Genomic DNA, 25,469 nt, shown 5'->3' on the forward strand with positions numbered 1-25,469 from the left:
TTCTTTAAAAGAGATTGTAGAAAATTAGTATAAATTTTCCTTAAATATTTGCTAGAGAACCGGGTGTATTTAGTAGGTTTAATTAAATAACTTAATTTCTAAAATGTCACGTGATTGGCTATATTTTTCCTTATCCATAAAAAGATCTAATGTTAGATAAAATTATAAAGAAAAAATATAATTTGGAGCTACTAGAAAGAGTTTTAAAATTATCTCAATAGTAGTTAAATAGCAGAAATATCCATTACTTTTAGCTTGTTCTGTCTGTTGGTGTTAGACCAGGTGTTAGACCAGTGGGGCCTGGGTTCAGCCACCTTGGTACTGGCTAGGAAAGAATTCAAGACACAAACTATAAGAGAACATTTATTTGGAACACCACAGAGGTAGAAGAAGTAATTTGTAGAAGAAATGGGCTTAGGAAACAAGTTATAGACGTAAAGGAAGGACCCTTGGAGCTTAGAAGTGAGGAAAGTCAAGGTGACTCCCCTGGGGGTAGGAAGGAGAGGGGAAAGGCAAGGGCGGGCTCCCAGAAGGGAGAGCTAGGCCTTTCATCCTAAAGGTTTTAAGGGTGGAGATTTTAAGGAGGTCCCAGGGAAAGATCTTAATAGAATATTCATCAGCTTCCCAGGCGTGTCCTTTCAGGGCTGGGTTCTCCACTCATTGATAGGTTAGCACCAGGGCAGGGGGTCTGGTTTTGCTGCTTTTCTGGGCCTGAAGCTGAAATACAACTGAGGCCTAGATGTTATCTCTAGGGAGGAAGGGTCAGGGCTTCCAAACAAAATGACCAGCAACATACTAGGCGAGGAAGGGTCACCTTGGGGCCTTACAATTGTCCGTTGCTAGACACCCGGGGCTTTCCACCCCGGTGACCTTCTATGCCTGGCCCATAGTCCTTGCTCTGCTTTATCTCTGTCTAACTGCCTACTACACGTCTAGGTTAAGACCAATACAAAAATGTATTGTAGCTTCATAAAACTTTCTCAATTGATATGTTTCAACTCTTCATAATTTATAACAAATGAAATATTTTAGATTCAAAAAAATCAATATAAAGAAAATGTACCTTTGAAGTTATTAAAATACAGGAAGGAGGGCCCCCCTTACATATTTCTTCTAAAATTGTACATCTCCTCTTTTCTCCAAATCTTCACCATAGAGAACTTTTGAGAATTGGGTAGAACATTAAAGGAGTTTGAAAACTGCTGCACTAGAGAATATTCTCTTTATTAAAGTAAATAGTGAGACCTTGTTTACAATATGCAAAACATATCTAGTTACTTAGAAGAACCTGGTGGTTCCCCTCCCATTTTCATGAGGCCTGCCTAAGTCAAGGTCACTAAACAGGGCTACCAGTCTAGTCCATATGGCACCTTCATGTGAATTATTAAAAGGCACCCCTGCCATTTACTGGAAAATTGTTGTAATATGCTGGTTTTGTTAGATGACACTTTACTCTGACCAACATTTGTCATAATAAATATACAACCTCATTATGTTCATTGCAGCCCCTGGGACAAGGTACCATTATATAGTGCCCTGTCTGCACAATGGCATGGGGCATTCGCAAGTAGAAAAAAAGAAAAGAAAAGAAAGAGAGAAAAGAAAAGAAAAAAAGAAAAGAAAAGAAAAGAAAAGAAAAGAAAAGAAAAGAAAAGAAAAGAAAAGAAAAGAAATCACCTATGGCAACATTTGCCTGTAACATGAAAATGAGAAACCAGATTCATTGCAGTAACTCCTGGAAAGTTCCTGTTGGGCAAGTTGGTGGTGTTGGAATGTTGTGGAGGCGGGCGAGGGGGCTGGGGAGGTTCTTTCATTGATGGCTTCCATTATTGAGAACAAGAGCTTGGCTATTGCTCTTTATATGTCTTCAGTTAGAAAGAGCCTGCAAATTCCAATTACTTAGCTAAATGGAAAAGATTCTCTGTTTACAGAGAAAATACAAAGCTTGCTTCTTCCCCATCATTAAGCAGACCGAGTATACTTAGCAAAACTTTTCCACTTAGGTGTCCAAGTTAAGACTATCAGAGACTTTTGTTTGAAATCTAAACTTTTTAGAAACATTTTGTAGGAAAAACGACTCACAAGCCCTTTCAAAAAGAATCAAATAAATAGTTTGGGGGTTTCCATCTTGGAATTGGGATGTTTATTTAAGAAACTCTAATAAAGCCGTCTTTCAAGCCCACGAAAATTACAGTCAGAATCAAGTGGCGACTAAGGATTCAGGAAATAGCTATTGATTTGTGAGAGAGTGGGGGAAAGAAAGTGCCAGGAAGGAAGCAACTTGAGGAGAAACTTTTGCTAATGGTTCTTATTTCCTCCAACTTTGAAAAAGCATTCCACCCGCGGCAGTTTAAGACATTCTCACTCCCAGATTAGCCCACCTAGGTGAGAGGTAGTACCCAGGGCATGACTGGGCTTTTCTGAGCAAAGGCATGAGATGGGATGGGGCTGACACACAGGCTCAAGGCTTAGTGAAAAGGGATTTTTCAATGAGGACAGGCAGGGCAATAAGCAAAGTCCAGAGCCTCCTGCCCAAGGGATTGGGCAGAAACCAGGCAAGAATTGAAGGAGAAGAGCTGGCCAGGGCGATCCTGATTGGAGAGAGAAATTTGTACCGCAGAAGAATCCATGTGGATGCCAGAGATGGAGTCTTTCATAAGGTGCCCTGAGATGCGCCCTAAGCAGGGGCACAGCCATGAAAGAAGCTAAATTACTTTGGACACCATCCTGCCTTTTTATTTACGTTTCAAAGTCTCCCTGGGCAGGAAATCAGAAAATAGTGAGGGAACCGTAATATCAGAAGTCAGACAAATGTGTAGTGATATGAAAGATAGCTGAAAATGAGATGCAGAGAAGGGGGCATGTGCAGAGTTATTTTGATCAAACTGACAAAGCTGGACCAGCAAATATAGAAGTCCAATGGTTCTGAAGTAGCCACACTGGAGATCAAAGGCTCTGCACCAGAAAAAAAGTAGCTTAGCCAAATGTCACTGGTGACATTTCACAAACACTTTCTACCTTATGCTCCTAATTACTATTTCTATCTATAATAATAAAAGCATAATATGCTAATTAGACCGGATGTCCTTCCAGATGAAGCTGGGGATGTGAGGGAAGCCTGGGTCCCGGGTGCCTGCTGGCGGCCGGAGAGAAGCCCAGGTCCCAGGTGCCAGAGGGAAGCCGGTGCAGGCAGCTTGGGGAAGGAAGGCCTACTCTTGCATGAATTTCGTATATCAGGCCTCTAGTATACACACACACACACACACACACACACACACACAAAAGCCTAAGTGACCTTTACTACTGGTCGACCGGTAGACCAATTGCTATGATGCACACTGACCACCAGGGGGCAGATGCTTAATGTAGGAGCTGCCCCCTGGTGGTCAGTGCGCTCCCACAGCCAACCTCCAACGGTCCGTCCCCCCTGGCTGTCCAGCCCCAATAGGCCCCGATCGGGACTGAGCAAGATGGCCCCGATGGCCCCATGGCCCCCATCACTGGCCAGGCCACGGGATCCCACTTGTGCACGAATTCACGCAGCCAGCCTCTAGCAGAATATAATCCTAAATCCATTTAGGTTGTCCAGTAAGTGAACACTCTTAGAATGCCATAGTTGCTTATTTTCCATGTTTTTTATTTCAGTGAAATAATGGTGAGAGATATATGTATGCTGTGTCCTTACTATCACTTAGGTTGACTCAGCAATGATATAAACCCTGTGGAGGTTTAGGTGTACCCATAATCCTCGCCTGAGCTTTAGTTACTGTTGTGCCTAGTTGACCAAGCAGCTGCATGGTCAGGGAGGTAGAAAAGGAACTTCCCAGGGAAGGACAGGCTATTAAGATGTGACCTTGCCAATCAGATGTGGCTCAAGAGTGACTTCAGTGACAACCAAGAAGATGAATAACTTTCCCAGTTGGGCATGGGGTGGAGCTGGGTGGAAAGTAAGATGAAGCAACCACAATCCTCCCCATATGTCTGCCTTGAAGGGTAATGAAAGATGAAGCTAGTGGCTCTCAACCTTGGCTGCACATGAGAATTGCCTGGAGCTTTTACAGATTCCGATACCCAGACCACACCCCAGGACAATCAAATCAGAATCTCAGGAGGGACCTGGCACCAGTGTTGGTCTTGTGTGTTGTTTAAATTCCGCAGGTGGTTCCTGTGTGCAGCCAAGGTGGGAACACCTGGATTAAATGAAACACCGCAGGTGTCTGGCATGCTTGGTGCCCAGTGAGTGCGAGCATCCTCCTGTTTGACTCACTTTCTGCTGCTCCCTCCCCCTCTTCTGAACTTGCACAGAATAGCACTGCATCTGTCTTAGTCTCACCACACACGTGAGAGGTGACTGCCTCAGAGTTGGAGAATTCTTTTTATCTTCATGTTGAAAGAGACAGGACTCTCCTCCCACTTTTTATGTACCATCTCATCACTTATTTCATACTTTTATCTTCCTTCCAATATTACCCAGAACCTGTGGATTTAGGAAGGTTTCTAACTTCTGTGTCCCTAGAGATTGAATTTAGCCAAATCTTCTCGAGCACTTCAAAAGGATCAGGGTGAAAATAAAATTTAAGGAATAAAGGAGGTTCCTAAAAATAGAACACAATTCATCCATTTCAGTTAAAGGTGCCTTCATGTTTTCCAAGCATTTTTGGACTCACAAGCATTTTTAATAAGCTTACTTATGAGTCTTGTTGAAAAATAAATAAAATACACTTGTTTTCATTAAAGGAAGAGATCTTTTTCCATCTTAGTTGGTATTGTTGAAGGAGACAAAAAGGAGTCCAAAACTCGGCAAAGAATCACATAATTAGTGACATATTGGTCACAGATGTGCGGGGAGAGCTACACTTTCTTCCTGTGATTGGTACTCTAAATGCCCACAGATCACATCTGAAAGTCAGATAACCTCCTTACAAAAGAGAAAGGTGAAAATTATGGTATTTTAAAAATCTTCATTTTTAAGGTATTGTCGGGGTGTTTTTATAAACAGGCGAGTGACAAATGTTTACTTGCAAATTGTATTTTTAGAGATGTAATGGCAGATGATGCCCACCTTTACTTATTATCCTCGATCCCAAGTGTTCAAGCAAGTGCAGTACTTGTAAGTGATCAGATTCCCTTTCCTTAACAATTCTCAAGAAGGTCAGGAAGGCAACACTCAAAAGGCAGACGGGAACTCTCCCTACTAATTGCATTGCTTGCATCTGTAGGCCTTTGAAACAAAGGAGGAGGAGTTTGGCCAAGTTGTATTCAGTGGCATCAAATGCTCAAGGACGTTAAGGAGAATATGGATAAGCCACTCAGGGAGCAGGGTTAGGACTCACCTGGGAGGACACGGCATTGACACTTGGATGCCCGTGAAGGCAGTTGTGATAGATGAACATAATTCCAGCCCCAAGACTCTGACGATAAGGATGTAATGGAAAGAAAGGGCATATTGTAAAAGAAAAAGGATGAAGAAACACATCTGATGGACATAAGAATAATAATGACAAACTAAAGCTTTTAAAAGACTTCTTGAGAATTTTTTACTCATGTTGATAAGAAAACTAGACAAGGCAATGACTCCTAGAGGGAGGACAGATGCCTCGATTCTCATCATGTTTAGATTACTGAGCTGACCAATTTCAAATGTCATAGAAATTGAAATTGAAAAAAAAGGTGGAAAGTTGGCAAAAAAAACAGTGCATTACCAATGTAAGTAACTGAATTATGACACAAATGGCCAAGTTTCCTGACATAGGTAGAAGGTTATCTATTTGCATTTTTAGTTCGGTAATATGCATTGCAAGATGATTTAGTGATCTGATGATTGCAAAGACAGGTAGCTTTAAATCAGGAGCCCCAAAGCTCTTTGATGTGCTGTCAAGGACATGTCAGTGTTTGATGTGAATTGACTCCTGTCTGCCGCCTTGTGTGTTATTTGATTTTTATAAGTTCAAGACATCATACTCTACATCTTTTAAAAACTAAGCCTATAAAAAAAAGACTTCAAGTTCCTTTCATTTTCAAGGTACCTCGTTTCTGTTGTTTCCCATTTCCTAGGAAAGTGACAATATTGGAGGACCCTGATCAGAACATTCACCTGAAAAACCTGTCTCGCCATCAGGCAACCACGGAGGAAGAGGCGCTGAACCTGCTTTTCTTAGGAGACACCAACAGGATGATTGCAGAGGTAAGAGACTGTCCTCTGAAGCTGTGAGCACACTGGAGGAGATCAGGGATTTTAGGGACAGCAAGGACCTTACACACGATTCCATCGAACTCTCAGCTGCTGAGTAGGAAACCTAGATCCAGAGAAGCCAGAAGACTTTCCCAAGCTCAACAGCTACTTAATGAGCAGGAACTAGCATCTAGACTCTTAATTTTTCTGTTTTCCAATTTTATACAAATTGGTTTGCAGCTAATGAATGACAACTCATTAAATATCTTAATTATAGGAATTTTTGCATAATGTTTGCAATTTAAAAATACACAGTTCATTCTTCCCAATCTCAAATTACCCATGTGTTGGTGTTTACATTTCCATATGTTTTCATGTATTCAGTGGAGGATTACTTATAACGTATTTGGATTAATGCACGGGACACAGGAAGTGCTCTCTGCATTGGCAGCTGTTGCTGGCAGATCTGGGAACACTGCCACAGTGTGTAATATGAGTATGTTTCGGTGTAATATATGGGACATACTTACACTATTTGTTGTTAAGCTGACCTTCAAATCTAACTGGACACCTGCATTTTACCTGGGATCCCAAGGCAGGAGCCAGGATTGACCTGCCGTGGTCAGGGGACCATGACCTCAACCAGTTACAGGCTGGAGGTGAAGGGTCACGAGACTGTCATCCAGTGACTCTGTGGGGAAAGGAGCGGGTGGTGCGGGGGGTGGGGGGATTGTTCCCCAAATGCTCAGCTGACAGTTAGTCCTGGCAGTTTCCTTCTTAACCCTTTGCACTCACTTGCTTTTTTCTCGATTCCTTTATTCTACTCAGGATTTAATTTTTTAAATACCCCAGATTTTACAAAGCGCAGCAGTAGAATAAAAAACTGGAGTTTCTTTTCATACAAACTTATTTATTTGGATTTTTTTATATTTCAAATTATTGATACATTCAAAGAGTAATTTGCACTCGACATCCGAGTGCAAAAGGTTAAACCATGCTCTCAGCTTCTCTGACTCTGATGACAAGCAGCAGGGGAGAACAATAAGCTGGGAGGATAAGCATTCTGGGAAAGTCTATCAACTGACCTTTCTTCCTGCCCCATTTTCACTCTCTTGAATGTGCTTCCTTAGATACAAGACAGATAAATGGAAACCAAATGCAGATACTGAAAATACGGCGTGGACATCTGGTTCTGTGTTGAGCCCTTACTTTTGTTGTTGTTGGTGGTGGTTTTTACAGTTCTGTGTCAATACTTTTCAATAGACTAACTTCTATAAATTGAGCTTATGTGCCACATATGATATGGACTTAAAGATGCTTAAACTATTACTTTCATTTCAGGAGACCTTTACAAAGATGTTTTTAATCTTTATTGTTGAAAACATTACATATGTCCCCTTATTTCCCCCATTGACCCCTTCTAGCCTGCACCTGCCCCCTGCCCCAGGTTTCTGCACCCCATAGTCTGTGTCCATGGGTTATGCATATATGCATACAAGTTCTTTGGTTGATCTCTTCCTAACCACCCCGACATTCCCTCTGAGATTTGACAGTTCGTTATCTTTACATAGTTTCTAATTTCAGAATATCTTGTTTTGCTTTACAAAACTGGCATTTGTGTTTTGCTTCAACATTTTGCCTGTGTGGTCATCTGTGTTGCTCTTATTTGTCACAATAATTAAAGATTAAGGAATAAAGGCAGACTAAAAATTAAGGAGTCTGATGATGAAAGATTTAGTATGCCCCATTAAAAATCCTGTTCCTTCATACACAGTTTAATAAACAGCAAACCAAGAGACCAGAGATATATGACAAAGAGAATAAATGCTATTGGAAAACAAGCAGAGAAGCCTGTCTCTGCCTCAGTGCTAACTTCCTCCAGAAGTGACTCACTCATTTGAGAGAAGTCGAGGCCTGTTCCCACGGTGTCCCCTCATCTATAATGGGTTATTGGGGGCTCCTGGCCCTTATTTACCATGACCTCTATAAGCTTAAAAGCTTGGCCTTTGCTATCTAGTTTGTCAACTTAGCTCACTGCATCTTTTCACACTGGTATAAAGTTTTGAGGATCTCAGACTTCCTTTATACAAGCTTATCAGTCATGTTCCTTCATCTTACAAAATCCCCACAGTCTTTTCCTATTACTTACTGAGGAGTATCTAATGATCTATACCAGTGGTCAGCAAACTCATTGGTCAACAGAGTCAAATATTAACAGTACAACGATTGAAATTTCTTTTGAGAGCCAAATTTTTTAAACTTAAACTTCTTCTAACGCCACTTCTTCAAAATAGATTCGCCCAGGCCGTGGTATTTTGTGGAAGAGCCACTCTCAAGGGGCCAAAGAGCCGAATGTGGCTCGAGAGCCACAGTTTGCCGACCATGGGTCTATACTAATAAAAGGATAATATGCTAATTAGACCAGATATACCGGACATCATTCCAGACGTCCTTCCTGACAAAGCCGGGGCCCAGGTGGCACCGCCAGGGGTCCTGGGTGCCTGCAGCCGGCCAGAGGGAGATAAGTCCAGGTTCCAGGTGTGGGGGCTGAGGCAGAGGCAGTTAGGGGCTATCAGGCAGGCAGGCAGAGTGGTTAGGGGCGATCAGGCAGGCAGGCAGGCGAGAAGTTAGGATCCAGCGGTCCCAGATTGCAAGAGGGTTCAGGCCAGGCTGAGGGACCCCCCCCTCCCTGTGCACGAATTTCATGCACCGAGCCTCTAGTATTATTATAAATACACTGAAACCTGAAGAAGTCAATTCAAATAGTGCTGGTATGCATTATGTTTTTAATGTATTCCATTTTCCAGTGGAAAGCCTAATTGTTTTAAACCAAATCTAATAGATGTGGGATGTTTCTGGGCTTGCTTTTATTTTTTCTTTGGTAAGAATAGCTACGATGTTATACTGAGAACTTACTCAAAAGACTTGACATTGTTGTAGACACTGTATAATTATATTATTTCTGATTCTTATTGTATAGAGAAAACTGAGGCTAAGGGTGTCAGAACACTGGCTGAGCATCCAGGTCTGACTGACCCAGAGCCGTGTTCTTTCCTTGTGCCTCATTCCACAAGTGCCATGACCACACTCACATGTGTCAAATTCTTCAAGTGAGGATATATTTCTGAATTATTTAAAAGGATAGCAAGTATTTAGCATTTCAGTTTAATCTGTTGAATTCATTGAAAGCAAATACATAAAAATATAAATGAAAAAGAACTGTCAATCCCTGGAAATACTTTATTATTCAGTCTCTAAAGAAGCATGTTCTAGATTAAACCTCACTGTCAGAATGTAATTTGACAGCACAGAACAAGCTTACCAGGATAAAAAATAAAAAAAAGCACTATTCTTTTTTTTTTTTCTTCTCAAAATAAGCTCCCCAAATTCCCATTTACACAGAGACATCCAGAAGTTGCCATGGTAACCAGAAAACATTTGCAAAACAAAGTCTGCAAATGTGGGACACCAGTGAAGTGCTCTTCCCTTGCAAGTTCTCTCTCAAAGCCAGCATTTTAAGGAAAAATGATCAAGATTAGCCTCATCCTCTTCTTACTTATTCAGAACTCTTAAATAATTTTTCTAAGTCTACCAATGTTTTGAATAAGACCTGATTATATCCTTAGGGTAAAAAAAAATTTTAAGTTGAATTGCTGTGCCAAAGAGAATAAATATATTAAAAGCTGAACTGTGTGTGGCCCAGTGTCAAAGCCCACCAGTAGCAAGTATGACTTTGCTGTTGGAGAAGTTGGGGTGTCCTTTCTCCACTGGGTGCTGGGGGTGGTGTCTTTACAATATCTCCAGGAAGAGAATTTTCTGAGACTCGCACAGGAGGATGAGAGATTTTTATTTGCATGGGATTACACCCCTGGGTTTCCAAAGTCCTGTTCCAGTCCTAGAAGGAGTGTAGCTGGGTTTCAGTAGAGCTAAAAGCCAAGCCAGTGTCCAGAGTTTCCGTCCCATGATGCAGCCGGGTCCGGTTAGCATCAGGCTAGCTGCAGTCCATTAGTCCAGCGAATGCCAGGAAGCAGGAGCGAGAGAGCCCCACAAGCCAGGCGTCAAGTGCAATTTGCCAAGAGAGCAAACTCCTTTGTTCAGGGGATTAAATATCCCAAATTTCAGGCCCTTGCGGTGGCCACACCCATTCTGGTCAATAACTTGTTCCCAGGTGTGACTGACAGTCAAGTACCTTCCCCACATCACCTCAGCTCACTGCGCATGCACCCATCCTTCTCCCTGTCCAGTCCCTTCCCCCTGAGACCTGCAGGGGATAGACCGGTGGTTCCCTGAGGAGTGTAAAGCTGCAGCTTTCTGGCAAAGCTGCCAGAATGACATGCCTATAATTTTTGGCTTTCCTGCTACTAATAACTAGGTTAATCACAATGGCATGCACCTGATACTTTTTGCCTTATAGTTAAATGTTTCTATCAGTTAATCAAGTCTAATTGAGCAAGGCAGTCCTGCACAGTTCCGTAGCTGGGACCATTTGCTTGACCCTGCCCATACTCTGAGCATCTGTCCCCAAGCGTGGTCAGAGGATAACTTGCAATAGAGTTTCCTGTCATAGGCAAAAGACAAGTTGCTGGGACCCTGTTTCTAACCCACGGATTCAGAATCTCTGCGGCAGAGCCCAGGAATGCACATTTTAGCATGTATGTGTGCTCAGGCGAAAGTTGGGGACAGTTTGGGATTTTCCATTAAGAAGCTGTTGAAAAGTTTGTGAGCAGGTCTATAGTCTGCATCCTTGCCAACACCACCAAATTTGAAAATTTGGGCAATTTGGTCTATATATATATATTGTTTTAATTGTGTTTTGATTACCGAATTCTTTTCTATTTTCACTTACCACTTGCGTTCCTGTCCTTGCTCATGTCTTCTACCTGCCTTTCCCTGGAGTGTCAGAGGAGGTCATTGATGTGCTGACTGTGAGCCTGGGATTCGGTCTTGTTCACCTTGCAACCACCATTCCTACAACAGAGCCTGATGCACAGCAGGGCTCAGTGAGTGATTATTGAGAGAATGGACATTAAGAATAACTTTTTGTCTTTGTCATATATTTTGAATCCTCCCTCTAGAAATAGTCTCCATTGATAAAAGTGCCATTTAAATATCCATTTTAAGGAGTGATAATGTAGCTCAAAGTGAATCATGAGGCTAACATGAGCCTTGTATACAAGCCAGTTTGGAGAAGAGAATAGTGTCTGGAGTCCTTTCCACCAAAACTTCACAGTAGAGTCTGTTATGGGTTAAACTGTGTCTCCCCCTCCCCACCCCCACTTCCTGTGCCAAAGTCCTAACCCTGGTACCTCAGAACCTGACCCTATTGAGAGACAGGGTCTTTCCAGAGGTAATCGAGTTAAGATGAGGTCATCAGGGTGAACGCTGAACAATATGACTTGTGTCCTTATTGAATGGGGAAACTTAGAGACAGACACATCTACGGGAGATGCCGTGTGAACATGAAATGGTCATCTAAGAGGAGAGTCCTGGAGCGGACCCTCACAGTCCTCAGAGGGGAGACCAGCCCTGCCCACAACTCTGTTTGGGACTTCCCGTGTTCAGAACTGTGAGATAATAAGTGTCAGTTGTTTAAGCAACCCAGTTTGTTGTATTTTGTTATGGCAGCCCTAGCAAGTTAGTGCAGTGTCCAAATAACTAGGATATAATTTCTTATACCATAGGGACCTGGTGTAGGTCTTGACCTTGATTAATTCAGAAGCAGTAATGTGCTATGTCTATATACAGCGCTTGCTATGAAACTGCTTGGAGGGGAGCTCTGGTTGCAAAGAATGGTCTTTGCCAACATTGGAAAGTCCAGGAGCCCTTGGAGGTGTCGTGCTTTCTTCCCATGTGGCTTCCTTCCCCAGTGAACTGGCCAGTGAGTTGCTCCGGCCCGTGGTGACGGCCACTCTGTGGCTTCCTCACATCCTTGCCAGGTAGTGGTGAAGAGCCCAAGCTCCCGAGGGACCTTGTTCTGCTCCCGGATCCACCCTTCCCAGGTGGGTGTCCTTGGGCACGTCACTTAACCCACCCACGCCACACTTTCTAGTGTGTAAAATGAGCATAATCACACCTCCTTCTAGGATTATAGTAAGAATTGAATTGAATGACATTTGGAAAGACCCTGTGGTTCTCAGCTAGCAACTATTTAAGGACAAGACTGTTAACTGGTTCCTCTCTATTGTCTCAGTACTTGGCAGCCAGGTGATTAGTCATTAATTAATTGTTTTATTGAATTGATGGGGAGAAGGAGGCCTGATGATTTCAGGTAATAAGACCTGAATCTCAGGCCTAGAATTGAAAGTACATGAGTACAGAGCACATCACAGATGACTTGGACTTAAAAAACAACAACAAAACAACAAATTGTGAGACCCCAGACCTTTTGGAAAAGTTGAACTTTCCAAATAACCTGCCAGTAATGTTTATCCTATCTAATAAAGAGGGAATATGCTAATCGACCCTCACACCATCGCAAAATGGTGGTACCCACCGCCAATAAGGAGGGAATATGCTAATTGACTGCCCTGCCCTCAAAGATGGCGGTGCCCACAGCCAATAAGGAGGGAATATGCTAAGTGACTGCCCCGCCCTCAAAGATGATGGCGCCCACAGCCAATAAAGAGGGAATATGCTAATTGACTGTCACACCCTCAAAGATGGCGGTGCCCACAGCCACAAGATGGCGTTGCCAAGTTCCTTCAGCCCTGCCAGGGCAGCAGGCGTGCAGCAAGGTTGAGCACGCCCCGTGCGCCTGCCTCCAGAGTCCCCCAGTCCCCTCAGCCACCCAGGGCCGGCCCGAGGTGCAGGCAAGCCTTGGATGGAAGCTGCCCAGCTGACGCCCGAGGCGCAGGCAATCTTCAGATGTCGGCTACCCAGCCAGCAGGGGCCGCCCGAGGCTCAGGTAACCAGGGCCAGCCCAGGCTTGCACTGCTGGCAGTGGCAGCAGCAGAGGTATGATGGGGCATCACCTTCCCCTGATCACCGGGTCACCTCCAGACCCTGAGGGCTCCCAGACTGTGAGAGGGGGCAGGCCGGGCTGAGGGATCACCCCCCCCCCCCAGTGCATGAATTTTCATGCACCAGGCCTCTAGTTGGATTTATAATTTTCCAGGAGCTATTCAAGATCTTTTTACCTAATTCCTGGTTTGAAATAAAAACATACTAGATGTATCTGAGTTGTGCTGCTGTGCTTTGCAGACCCTCAGACTCTTCTCATTATCACACTTGGGAGTGAACTGGGTGACCTTGCGGGTGTGTAAAGGCAGTGGGAGACCATGTGAGCAGAGCCAGTGATTCAGGCCACTCTCAGGAGCAGCTGTCCTTGTTGTCTGATAACATCTAGGTAATACAAGGAGGAAAGGGTACGTTTGCTATTAGGTTGTGTTTGTTAACAACACTAAGCCTCTGTCTCCTTGTGTGCTGTGTGTGGGAATCGAGGATTTAGGTCATAATTAGTGTTACAGAATCATATTCCACTCCACACCTAGAGGGTCATTGACTCACATACTTACAGAGTTTTATTTGAAAGATACGTTAATTGTAAATAATTAGCACCTTTAGTCCAAGATTTGTGAGCCTGGGAAGAGCAAAATATGCAGCAGGCTAAATATTTTGGGTCCTGCTTTTATTATAATATGAACTAGAAGCCCAGTGCATGAAAATTTGTGCACTCAGGAGGGTTCCTCAGCCCAGCCCACACACTCTCACAGTCCAGGACCCCTTGGGGGATGTACAACTGATGACTTAAGTGGGCCTAACCTGGCAGCCAGACATCCCTCTGGCAGCCCAGGAGCTCTCGGGGGATGTCCGACTAACAGCTTAGGCCTAAGCTGTTAGTCGGACATCCTTAGCACTGCCATGGAAGCAGGAGAGGCTCCTGCCACCACCGCTGCACTGGCCAGCTATGAGCCGGCTTCTGGCTGAGCAGTGCTCCCCCTGTGGAAGCGCACTGACCACCAGGGGGCAGCTCCTGTGTTGAGCGTCATAGCGACTGGTTGTTCCACCATTAGGGTTAATTTGCATATTACCCTTTTATTATATAGGATAGCTTCTCTTATTAATAGGTCCTAATAGGCAGCTAAAAGCCTTAGCAAAGATGTGTTCACATTGTAACCTCTTCTTCTTGTCTACTGTATATCCTTACTAGAAGGAAATAAACTTAAATTTTGAGCACATACTCTATGCCAGGCATTTCTCTTTTTTACATTTTACATATGACAAATATACATTTTAAAATAGTGATTCTGTGTTTTAACGTCGTTTGCATTCTGCTCTCATCTAATATGACTTGTGCTATTGCATGAACCATGAGTTTTGAGATCTAAAACATTTATTAAAATAAGTGAAGTGGTATGGTACAGTCATTATTAGAATGTTAAAATGTACATAGCCTCTATACATGATTACAGAAACATAATCTTTTTAGCTGTAAAAATTTAGCTCTAGAGTTTCTTCTGGTCATTAAAATTCTCATTTCTGATTAAACATAGCAGAAGAAAGTAATTTTTACTCCCTGTTATTGAAATTCACCAACAAGAGCAACAAAATGTGAAATGTAGAGGGGGAATAAAAGCCATCTTCAGTGAAACAAGGAAACAGCCACAACCTCAAACCCGGAGGAAACCTGCCAAATACTATGAAATTTGACTTATGGCAAGGGAGGGTGCTGAGAGCCAACACATATATTCTCCAACCTCAGGCAGGATACAGTTTCCCCTTTATGAAAGGGTCACAATTCTCAAACGCAAATCTGATGATCTTTTGGTTAGAGTGCTGAGATCTATGAACATAGGCAAGTATGGGGCGCAATATTACAGAGATATTTATCCTATACTATAAAAGGTGCATCCTAAGGAGAAAACTTAAAGACAGACCTTTTTGTGGTCAGTAGTCTAGGCGCATTGCCAAGAAAGATGTTCTTTTTTAGTGGGGTTCAGTGAGTTTGTGACTTAAGGGGTTTTAGCATCCCAGACCTGTTAGTGCAAAAAACTGAGGAAAGTGTATGCTGTTAAGGCTAAGGATATAGCAGATAGTAAAAGTATCTTAATTTGAATATTTCCTCACCCATCCCCAGACTGCTCTTTAGGGAAAAGATGATATGTTGAAAGATAAAATTATCAGAAAGAAAACATCTGCAGACCTATCCATATAAATGGAGTATGGGTGTTGGGGGAGGACTAAGGAACATATATTTGAAGGTTGATTATGTCAGAAGCAGAGAGTTTATTCTTCATAATCTTAGATGTTCCCTAAATACATTCTTTGTTTTACAAAAATAGCTAAAAATGTAGAAGGGTTAAAAATAAAAAGATGACAAGACAAGAGAAGAAGATAAAAAGCAAACTTGAGGCCCTAGCTGGTTTTGCTCAGTGGTTAGATGTTGGCCCATGAACTGAAGGGTCACTGGCTCAATTCCCAGTCAAGGGCACATACCTCAGTTGCAGGCTCAATCCCCCGTCCCTGATAAGGGTGCATTTGGGAAGCAACCAATCAATCTGTGCGATCTGTCTCCTCTCTCTCTCTCTCTCTCTCTCTCTCTCTCTCTCTCTCTCTCTCTCTTCTCTCTCTCCTCCCTTTCTTCCACTCTGTCAAAAAAAAAGTCAATGGAAAATATATCCTTGGGTGAGGATTTTTTGAAAAAGCAGCCTTTTTTACTCAAACACTAACATTGTTATTTTTGATTGGGAGATTTCTACTTTCATCTTTGCTCCTTTTTGAGTTGTTCGAATGTTTAACATAATAAGTGTGATAGAGTTACCAGTGCTCACCAAAATGTCTAGCTTATGCCTTCTTGCACAGGCTTCCTTGAAGAGAGTTCATGTGACTTGTTTTAGCCAATGAAGTGTGAGTGAATGTGAGCTGCTACTTTTGCACTGAAGCTTTTACGAGCTAGTGTGAGGTTCTCCTTGGTCTCTTCCCCTCTTGTGGCAGCCCTGAAGCTTATGTTGAGATTAGAGGCCCGGTGCACAAAATTCATGCACGGAGGGGGGCGGTGTCCCTCAGCCCAGCCTGCACCCTCTCCAATCTGGGACATCCCTCTCACAATCCAGGACTGCTGGCTCCCAACTGCTCGCCTGCCTGCCTTCCTGATTGCCCCTAACCGCTTCTGTCTGCCAGCCTGATCACCCCCTAACCACTCCCCTGCCACCCTGATTGATGCCTAACTGCTCCCCTGCCAGCCTGTTTGCCCCCAACTTCCCTCCTCTGCCGGCCCAGTCACCCCTAACTGCCTTCCCCTGCAGGGTTGATCGCCTCCAACTGCCCTCCCCTGCTGGCCATCTTGTGTCCACATGTGGGCAGGATCTTTGACCACATGGGGGAAGCCATATTGTGTCTTGGAGTGATGGTCAATCTGCATATTACTCTTTTATTAAATAGGATAGAGGCCTGGTGCAGGAGTGGGGCCAGCTGGTTTGCCCTGAAGGGTGTCCCGGATCAGGGTGGGGGTTCTCTTGGGGTGTGGGGCAGCCTGAGCAAGGGGCCTGTGGTAGTTTGCAGGCCGGCCATGCCCCCTGGCGACCCAAATGGAGGCCCTGGTATCTGGAATTTATTTACCTTCTACAATTGAAACTTTGTAGCCTGGAGCAGAGCCAAGCCTCCTGCATGCTCCACGGCTGGCAGCCACTTCTGTTTGAGTTAATTCACCTTCTATAATTGAAACTTTGTAGCCTTAAGCGGAGGCCTGGACCCGGCCAAGGTATGCGGAAAGCTTTGCTTTCTCAATTGCCGCGGGCAACCCTGGCCTGGTCTCTCCAGCTCCGTGGCTGCGGCCATTCTGTTTGAATTTGTTTACCTTCTATAATTGAAACTTTGTAGCTTGAATGGAGGCTTAGGCCTGGCAAGGGCATGCGGAAAGCTTGGCTTCCTCTGTTGCCTGGGAAACCTTGCTCTCGGTGGCTGTAGCCATCTTGGTTGGGTTAATTGGCATACTCGCTCCTGATTGGCTGGTGGGCGTGACTTGGGTGTAGCGAAGGTGCGGTCAATTTGCATATTACTATTTTATTAGGTAGGATGGTGTCTCCCAAGGTGGCGGCACCTTCCTCGCCTTGCTGACGCTCTAACCACGGAGCAAGCCACCATTAAACCATATTGACAAATAATGTAAGAAAGAAGCCTTTGTGATTTTAAGCCTCTGAGATTATGGTGCTATTTGTTAATGTGCTACCACAATGTAACTTGGTCTATCTTGATGAATATAATGTGTGTGTCATTTATAACAACTCATTATTCCTCATAAGATTCAAATGTAGCATGGTTTTTTAATTAAGAAAACCATGTTTACATTAGTGCTACATATATCATCTATTTTCCCAGTGGGTTTGAAACAATATTAAAACGTATAAATCTGAACAAAAGTGTCAAAAATTACAAATTTTTTAAAAGGGAAACTCGATTTTAAAAAGAAGATAGATAGCTATAATAGACAACTGGAATGCATTAACTTATTGCCGTTAAGGACAAATTTTAGCTATGATTTTTGAGGCAGACAAGTAGAAACAAGGGAAAAATGTAGGCATTTTGAATTACAGTTTTCATTGTTCAGAGCAAGCTTACAGGTACTAAATTGTAGGTAAAATATATGTAAGGATCTTGTGTGGCAAAATGGTCAGGGTCTTGCCTGTGACTTTGAAAGAAATGCAAAAACTTTATACTTCTATTGGTCTTGTATAATATTGAGAGCATTATATTAAATACTAGAAGCCCAGTGCACGAAATTCATGCACAGCGGGGGGTTGTCCCTCAGCCCAGCCTGTACCCTCTCCAATCTGGGACTCCTAGAGGGATGTCCGACTGCCCGTTTAGGCCCGATCCTGGTGGGATCGGGCCTAAACGGGCAGTCGGACATCCCTCTCACAATCCAGGACTGCTGGCTCCCAACTGCTTGCTTGCCTGCCTTCCTGATTGCCCCTAACCACTTCTGCCTGCCAGCCTGATCACCCCCTAACCACTCTGCTGCCAGCCTGGTTGATGCTTAACTGCTCCCCTCCCAGCCTGTTTGCCCCAACTGCCCTCCCTTGCAGGCCTGGTCCCTCACAACTGCCCTCCCTTGCAGGCCGGGTGCCTCCCAACTGCCCTCTCCTGCTGGCCATCTTGTGGTGGCCATCTTGTGTCCACATGGGGGCAGGATCTTTGACCACATGGGGGCAGCTATATTATGTGTTGCAGTGATGATCAATCTGCATATTACTCTTTTATTAGATAGGATAGTCTATTTAATTAAATGTATTAGTAAGGTTCCAACCAGGAAGACAAGTCACTGTGGTTATTATTTTTTTATCTTTATTGTTGAAAGTATTACATATGTTCCCTTCCCCCCCATTGAACCTTTCTAGCCCATCCCACCCCACCCTAGGTCTTCATCACCCTATTGTCTGTGTCCACGTTTTATGCATATATGCATACAAGTTCATTGGTTGATCCCTTCCCACCCACCCACCATCCTCTGCCCTCCCTCTGAAGTTCGTCAGACTGTTCCATGCTTCTATGTCTCAGGATCTATTTTTGTTCATCAGTTTATTTTGCTTATTAGATTTCACATTTGGATGGACCTGGATAGTATTATGCTAAGAGAAAGATAAGTCACTGTATTTAAAACGAGAAAAATCAAAGCAGATAGTTTTGTCTCATGGGTGATGGATGAATCTGAGAAGACAACGGGATGCTGGTGCAACTCAGAGGTTACCACAACAGGAAGCCACTAGGTCAGGCAGGTGTCAGCTAGTAGGAGCCATCTGCAGGCGGTCGGAGGGTGTGCGGAAGGGAAAGGCAGAGTAATTCTCCCTCTCCCTGTCTTGCAAGTGGGAAGACAGCTACCAACTAACAGGGACCTTGGGAAAAGCTACCTTTAGAACTCAGCATCTCTGTGATATAGAGCAACAGAGAAGAAAGGGAACAGAGAACTCAGATCCATTGCTTTTGCTAATCTTACAAATCAGGAGTATACACGGGGGAAACTGGCAGAAAATCAATTTTGGCTATAGCTTTAAGCACAGAAGCTATTTTTATAGCATTTCTTGCTGATAGATACTTTCACTTTTTGGCAGGCTGACTTTTGTATCTATTGCTTATATTGGTTTCAAGCTAGGAGAGAGGAGACAAAGGTCTTATCAGCCACCCAAAACCTTCAACAAGTAATTTGATCATGTTTGGGGTATGCCACTTGGAGTCTTGCCAGTTCTAACAGCAAGGGATCATTGTGGCCACAGAGAGAACTGTGAATCTTCCAAATGTGGAGAGATAGTATGGGTCGATAACAAGGAGTGAAATATTATACCTCATACTAGACATCTGTGCTTCTAGTTCTTCCTTCAGCATCTCCATCTCTACTGTGAGTGACATGTTCTCAAATCCTCATCTGTTGCTGATCTTGATGTCCAAATCCAAAGATTGCATTGAGAGCTATTGCCATCAATGGGATAAGATCAATTTCTTTCATACGAATAACATGTTTTAAATGTATACCTGAGTTCCTCTTGGTGTGTAATCCCAGATGTTCCTTGTTGTCTATACACAGGATAGTAAATGTATTGTCAGTGTACCTGTAATCTGAAGGTAATTAGCATGTGTAAAACAAAAAAAAGGGTTTTCCTTAAAGACAGCTTAATGAACTGCTATAAATGCTTGAGAAGATCATTAGATTTTTTAGCCCCATAATAGTATTGTTCCAGTTATGTATATGGTCAGACTTGAAAATTAGTAAGCCAGGCTGAATTTTAAAAGGAAAAGAAAAAAAAGCTAGTCAATTAAAAAAAACAAAAGTAGATATGCTAGACGGATGAGTTACTGACTGCCACTGAGGATTAAATTTAGCCATGATTGTTCTTGCAAGTACAAAAGGGGGGGACTATTTGGGGTTATAGAGTTTCTATTATTCAGAGACCAATTCTTTATGCTAATGATATGATGACATCAGTTCCAGGATGACAAACAGGGATGATAATTGAATATAACTCTGATTAGAGATACAGCTAAAATTCTTTGCAATTTGCCATATGTGCCAACTTTAGCATACTTAGATTTTTCTATATAAATGTGTTTGACTTTGAATTTCCAAATCCTGGAGAAATGGCCCACAGGGAAGCAATCTGCTGAATTCTGACATCAACAGAAGAAGAGCCATCACTAACTCTGACATTCAGCTCTCCCCAAATCATTGTCAGCTAATAAATCTTGGAGGATGTAAAAATAAAAAATCCATCAAACTATTTCCAGACCCGTTAGGAGGGATATAGCATAATAAAACATAGTAGGATATTCTTATTCGAAAGGTGAATCATAATTGCTGGAACATTCTTGTCAGATGTCCCAGATTGTTCCAAAGCTTACTTTTACATTTCAGACAGAATCCGTGTGCCTACTCTATTTTTCTCTTTTACAAAACTACTTTGACAACATGATGGACCTAGAAATCCTTTAGCCAGGGAAAATGATTTTGATTGCTTTTCTAACAGCTGTGTGTCTTGTAAAGAGAAAAATCAGAAAGGAAGATGGCAGTTTAGGATCGTTCATTTCAGCAGAGGGCTGTCTCATTGGGGGTATTTTGCTGCTAGACAGTGTTCTTAAGCCATCTCAGAAAAAGATGAAGGCAGGTGTTGATGGTCACATCTAAACCAGCAGGTTTGGTCAGGCCTTGCTGACCGAGGCTGATCAGAGAACATGGAAAGAGCTCATTCACTGTGTGAAGAACTAGACAGGGAATTATTTACCCAGTGAGGTCAGGGTTAGTAATCTTGAGTTCAGGGTGTTTTAACCTGAAAAGCTAGGGTATCAGCTTAGAGAACGCATGGAGATTGGTACTTTCAGTCTTCGATGCAGATGGAGTAGGTGAGGGGAGGACCAGATTAGCTGGGACATGCAGGTAGAGAGTGTTATTAGAAAGGAGAATTGGGGTGGAAAGCTGGGTTCTGGACTCCGGCTGCTGTGTTGGTCTTAGCTGGTTTTCTTTAAAGAGTCTCACGTGTATACATTATGTACTCCTGTTCAGTCCAAGAGAGATTTTCTTAACCTAACCTAGTCTTCATCAGTGGGAATTCCTGTGGAGATATTTCACTCCAAAATAACAGAGTGATTGGGCCAAGAGACACATGAAAACATGCTCAAAGTCACTAATTATCCGAGAGATGCAAATCAAAATGACAATGCAGTACCATCTCACACCTGTCAGAATGGTTATCATCAACAAATCAACAAACGACAAGTGTTGACGAGGATGAGGAGAAAAAGGAACCCTCGTGCACTGCTGGTGGGAATGCAGACTGGTGCAGCCACTGTGGAGAACAGTATGGAGTTTCCTCAAAAATTGAAAATGGAACTCCCATTTGACCCAGTAATCCCACTCCTAGGAATATATGCTAAGAAACTAGAAACACCAATCAGAAAGGATATATGCACCACTATGTTCATAGCAGCACAATTTACAATAGCTAAGATTTGGAAACAGCCTAGGTGCCCATCAGCAGATGACTGGATCAGAAAACTGTGGTACATCTACACAATGGAATACTATGCTGCCATAAAAAAGAAGGAATTCTTACCATTTGCAGCAACCTGGATGGAATTGGAGAACATTATGCTAAGTGAAATAAGCCAGTCAATGAAAGAAAAATTCCACATGATCTCACTCATTTATGGATAATAAAGAACATTATGAACAAAAAGATAGATACAGAGGCAGTAAAGCATCAAACAGACTGTCAAATTACAGCGGGAAGGTTAGGGAGAGCTGGGGGAGATAAGAGATCAACCGAAGGGCTTATATGCATGTATATAAGCATAACCAATGGACACAAAACTCTGGCGGGGGGTGAGGGCATGTATGGGAGTGGGGTGGGCAATGGTAAGATATGTACACATATAATACCTTAATAAAAAAAGTGAAAAAACAAAGACTTTGATACATAAGAATAGAATATAAGGTAAAGATACAAGAAATATACACATATTTAAAGGATCCTGGAATATCTTACATGTAGTATAAAGAGAGTATGTAGATCACTGAAGGCTGTATTAACTATAATCGTTTTCAAAGTTATTGAAAATATGTGAGATTAAAAAGAGAAAAAGTGTTACAAAAACATAAGACCACATTATATAAACACAAAAACATATTTTGTCAATTCCTGCCCCTCAAATCAAAATTTTCAGTCTTGAAGATGGCCACACACACAGCATCATGAATATTTTAAAAAGTGAAAGTGTTAATTTCAGGGATCCCACTTGATCTACCGATAAGAATCATAGAACATCAGGACTGGTTGTTGTACATCTGCAGAACCCAAAAGGGAAGAGGCATGAACAGCCTTTTGAAAATGCTTATCAGGCTTACCCAATCTTACTGTTATACTGTTTCTTTTAAATTTCTCTTTTAGCCTAGGAGTATTTCCTGCTCAGTCGGAAGTGATTTTGTCCAATGAAATGTGAGGTTTTTTTACCATATGAAATAGCTTCTGAGAGTGGAGCTTTGGTCTTCAATACAGGCTTTCAGTGTTTCCTCAGTTGAATGCTGTGTTATGAAAAGCGTTCTGCAAAAGCAGCTTCTGGGACCACTGTACAACCACATCGCTGCTCCTTCTGTGCAGACAGTTGGAAGCCACCAGTGCCTGAGAGGGTCATTGTCGAGTCACCTCTTAGATCCGCATCACTCCTTATAGGGCACAAAACTGGCTGGCTGCCAAGCACTCACTGGTAGCCCAATGGAGCACACCATCGCACCCCGTGACCAACTGGAGCATATTGTCCATTGCAATATCATGTTTTTAAAAAATGATGGACATTCAAAAATCCACTTGGAACAATCCATTCTTTGCATTTTTCTATTTTGAATATTAATGATCTCCTACTATATGCACATATGCCTTTATGAACACAATGCCTAACACCATTTGAGAATAGTCCAAGGGAATTTATGAAGATAAATAAATTTTGAGTAGGATTATTTTGGGAGGAGGAAAGGGGCATACTTTTCCAGTAAGCAATACTAGGCAATATTTGACCAGAAAGAGGGCATTCTACGCAAGGGAAAGGGTAGTTGAAGATACAGGGATAATGGTTAAGTGCTCTGGAACAAGGCACAAAGCATAATTGAAGCCCAAGATAGGCAGAGGGATTTGAGTCAATCTGTTGTTTCAAAAAATTCTAATTTTTAGACTCAAATGAATTATATTCCATGCACTCAGACAGTCTGCAGATGTAGTCTCCTAATTATTTGGAGATTTTTAGAAATTATGAAACATGCCTTAGCATCCAGAAAACTAGAAATGAGCAAGAGTCAACAATTTAATAAATATTTTTGAGCACTTCATGTTATGTTAGGCTAGGGGTGCAATGATGAATAAGATACAGTGCCTGCCCTGGAGGAGTTCAGAGCCCAGGAGGGAAGAGGAAGAAAGTGGAGAGCCTTCCAAGAGGAGGTATCCTTCCGACAGGCCTTCAGTGAGAAGTGGGACGTGGCCGTCCTGGAGATGAGAAAGGGAAAAAACTGACCTTCATAGACCACAGACTGCAGACATGATGAATCTGTAGGGGGCCCAGCGAACCTAGGTTTTTAGTCGTTTTCCCTGTCAATAAAAGTCATCTATTCTCAACTTTCCAAAAAAGTAAACCTATTTGGAAAAGGACAAGTTAATTTTTTTAAATATCAAACCCTAAGAAAAGGACCTGAAAAAATATTATTAAATGATAGCCAATAAGTAATTAGGGAAGAGTCAGCATTAGTTCACCTTAAACTAATTTCATTGGCTTTTCTGATAGGGTTGTAAGAATTCACAGATCAAGGGAATTCATTTTATTTCATAAAGTCTTTCAAAATACCCTCCGGGATGTAGAGAGGAATTGAAGGCACACAAAGGTATTGGGATTAAAATTTGAAAATATCCATCCATAAGTGGCACCTAGCAGAAGAGGGAGTGGTGGTGCCGTAACGGAATGCTGTTCTGCCCTACTTGGTGTTTGCACATCATTTGGTTGAGGAGATACAGGATATTTTCATTCGTAGATAGCACAAAATTGTAAAAAAAAAAATATATCAAGATCTGGAATTATGTCAACAGATTGTAATGTTGGGGTAAAAACTAATCAAATGTGGTCATCAAATAAATGTGTGTGTTTCCCATAGAAATTCCATAGCCTGGGTAAAGGGCTGGAACAACTGTGGTGTAACACTTCATGTGCTATTTACTGACATCATCCAGTTTAGATTGCCCAGATTCCAGTGTCTTCTGTGGTTAGGAGAATTTTGAAAGAATCTACTCAATTCAGAGTGTGAAAGTGCTACGTTTAAAAATGACTTTGCTAAACAGTTGCATAAGAGAGTTGAAGAAACTAGAGATATTTACTTTGGGGAGCATGCCAGTTCCATTCAGGTATATAGGAAGGATTGACATAATTAAATATGTCTTTTTAAAGTGGTACTCTGTCTGCAAGGTGAACAATTGAGGGAGACAAAAGTAAAGATGGGAGACGAGGAAGAGAATGTAGTAACCCAGGTGAGAGGTAAAGGATATTTAGAGATGGGGAGAGCAGACAGGAATGGGACAGATTGGATATCCATTTGTGGGACAGGGACTGAGGGAAAGCGATGAGGTTGCTTTGGGAAAATATTAGGTTCAAGATGTTAGCAAGGCATTTCAGCGACAACCATGAGTTGGGCTCTTAGACATTCTAATCTGGTGTAGAGAGAAATTGTGGTTGGAAATAAGGATATGGAGGCACTGAATAGAGTGAATATCAACAGTGATGGGCATTTATATGGCCTCTTCAGTTCATGGACCACGTCAACAATCAGTAACTCAATTGCTATTTTTTGCAGCAAAGCAAGTCTTATTATGGCGATACAAAAATATGAAAACTGAAGTTACTTGGTGTAAATTTTCATAAGATTTCAACACTAGTAAGTGATGGAACCAGACTTAAAATGAGGTCATTCAATATCAAATTCTAAGTTTTTCCCCCTTTTTAAAAAATTTAAATTATAGTTGACATGCAGTATTATATTAGTTTTGGGTGTACAGCATAGCGATTCAACATTTATATACCTGATGAAGTGATCGCCCTAAGTCTAGTAACCATCTGTCACCATGCAGAGTTATTGTGATATTATTGACATATTCCCTAGGCTGCACATTGCCTCCCTGTGGCTTGTTTTATAACTGAACATTTGTACTTCTTACTCCCCTTCCCCTTTTGTGGCCACCCCCCTCCCCTCTGGCAATCATCAGTTTGTTCCCTGTGCCCGTGAGTGTGTTTCTGTTTCGTTTTATTAATTCGTTTTGTTTTTTAGAATCCACATAGAAGTGAA

General features: G+C 42.4%; 1 protein-coding gene across 1 annotated transcript in view; it reads left to right on the forward strand.

Moving 5' to 3' along the window:
* KIF6 (kinesin family member 6) overlaps positions 1-25,469 on the forward strand; it is a gene marked incomplete at its 3' end in the record, with an annotated part of 382,214 nt that overhangs the window by 99,725 nt on the left and 257,020 nt on the right. Inside the window, exon 6 of the mRNA XM_079781145.1 lies at positions 6,055-6,184. Coding sequence (XP_079637271.1) covers positions 6,055-6,184 — 130 coding nt within the window. The remainder of the gene's footprint in view (positions 1-6,054; positions 6,185-25,469) is intronic.

The sequence above is a fragment of the Cnephaeus nilssonii genome (assembly GCF_951640355.1).
Source record: "Cnephaeus nilssonii genome assembly, chromosome: 9".
Lineage (NCBI taxonomy): Eukaryota > Metazoa > Chordata > Mammalia > Chiroptera > Vespertilionidae > Cnephaeus > Cnephaeus nilssonii.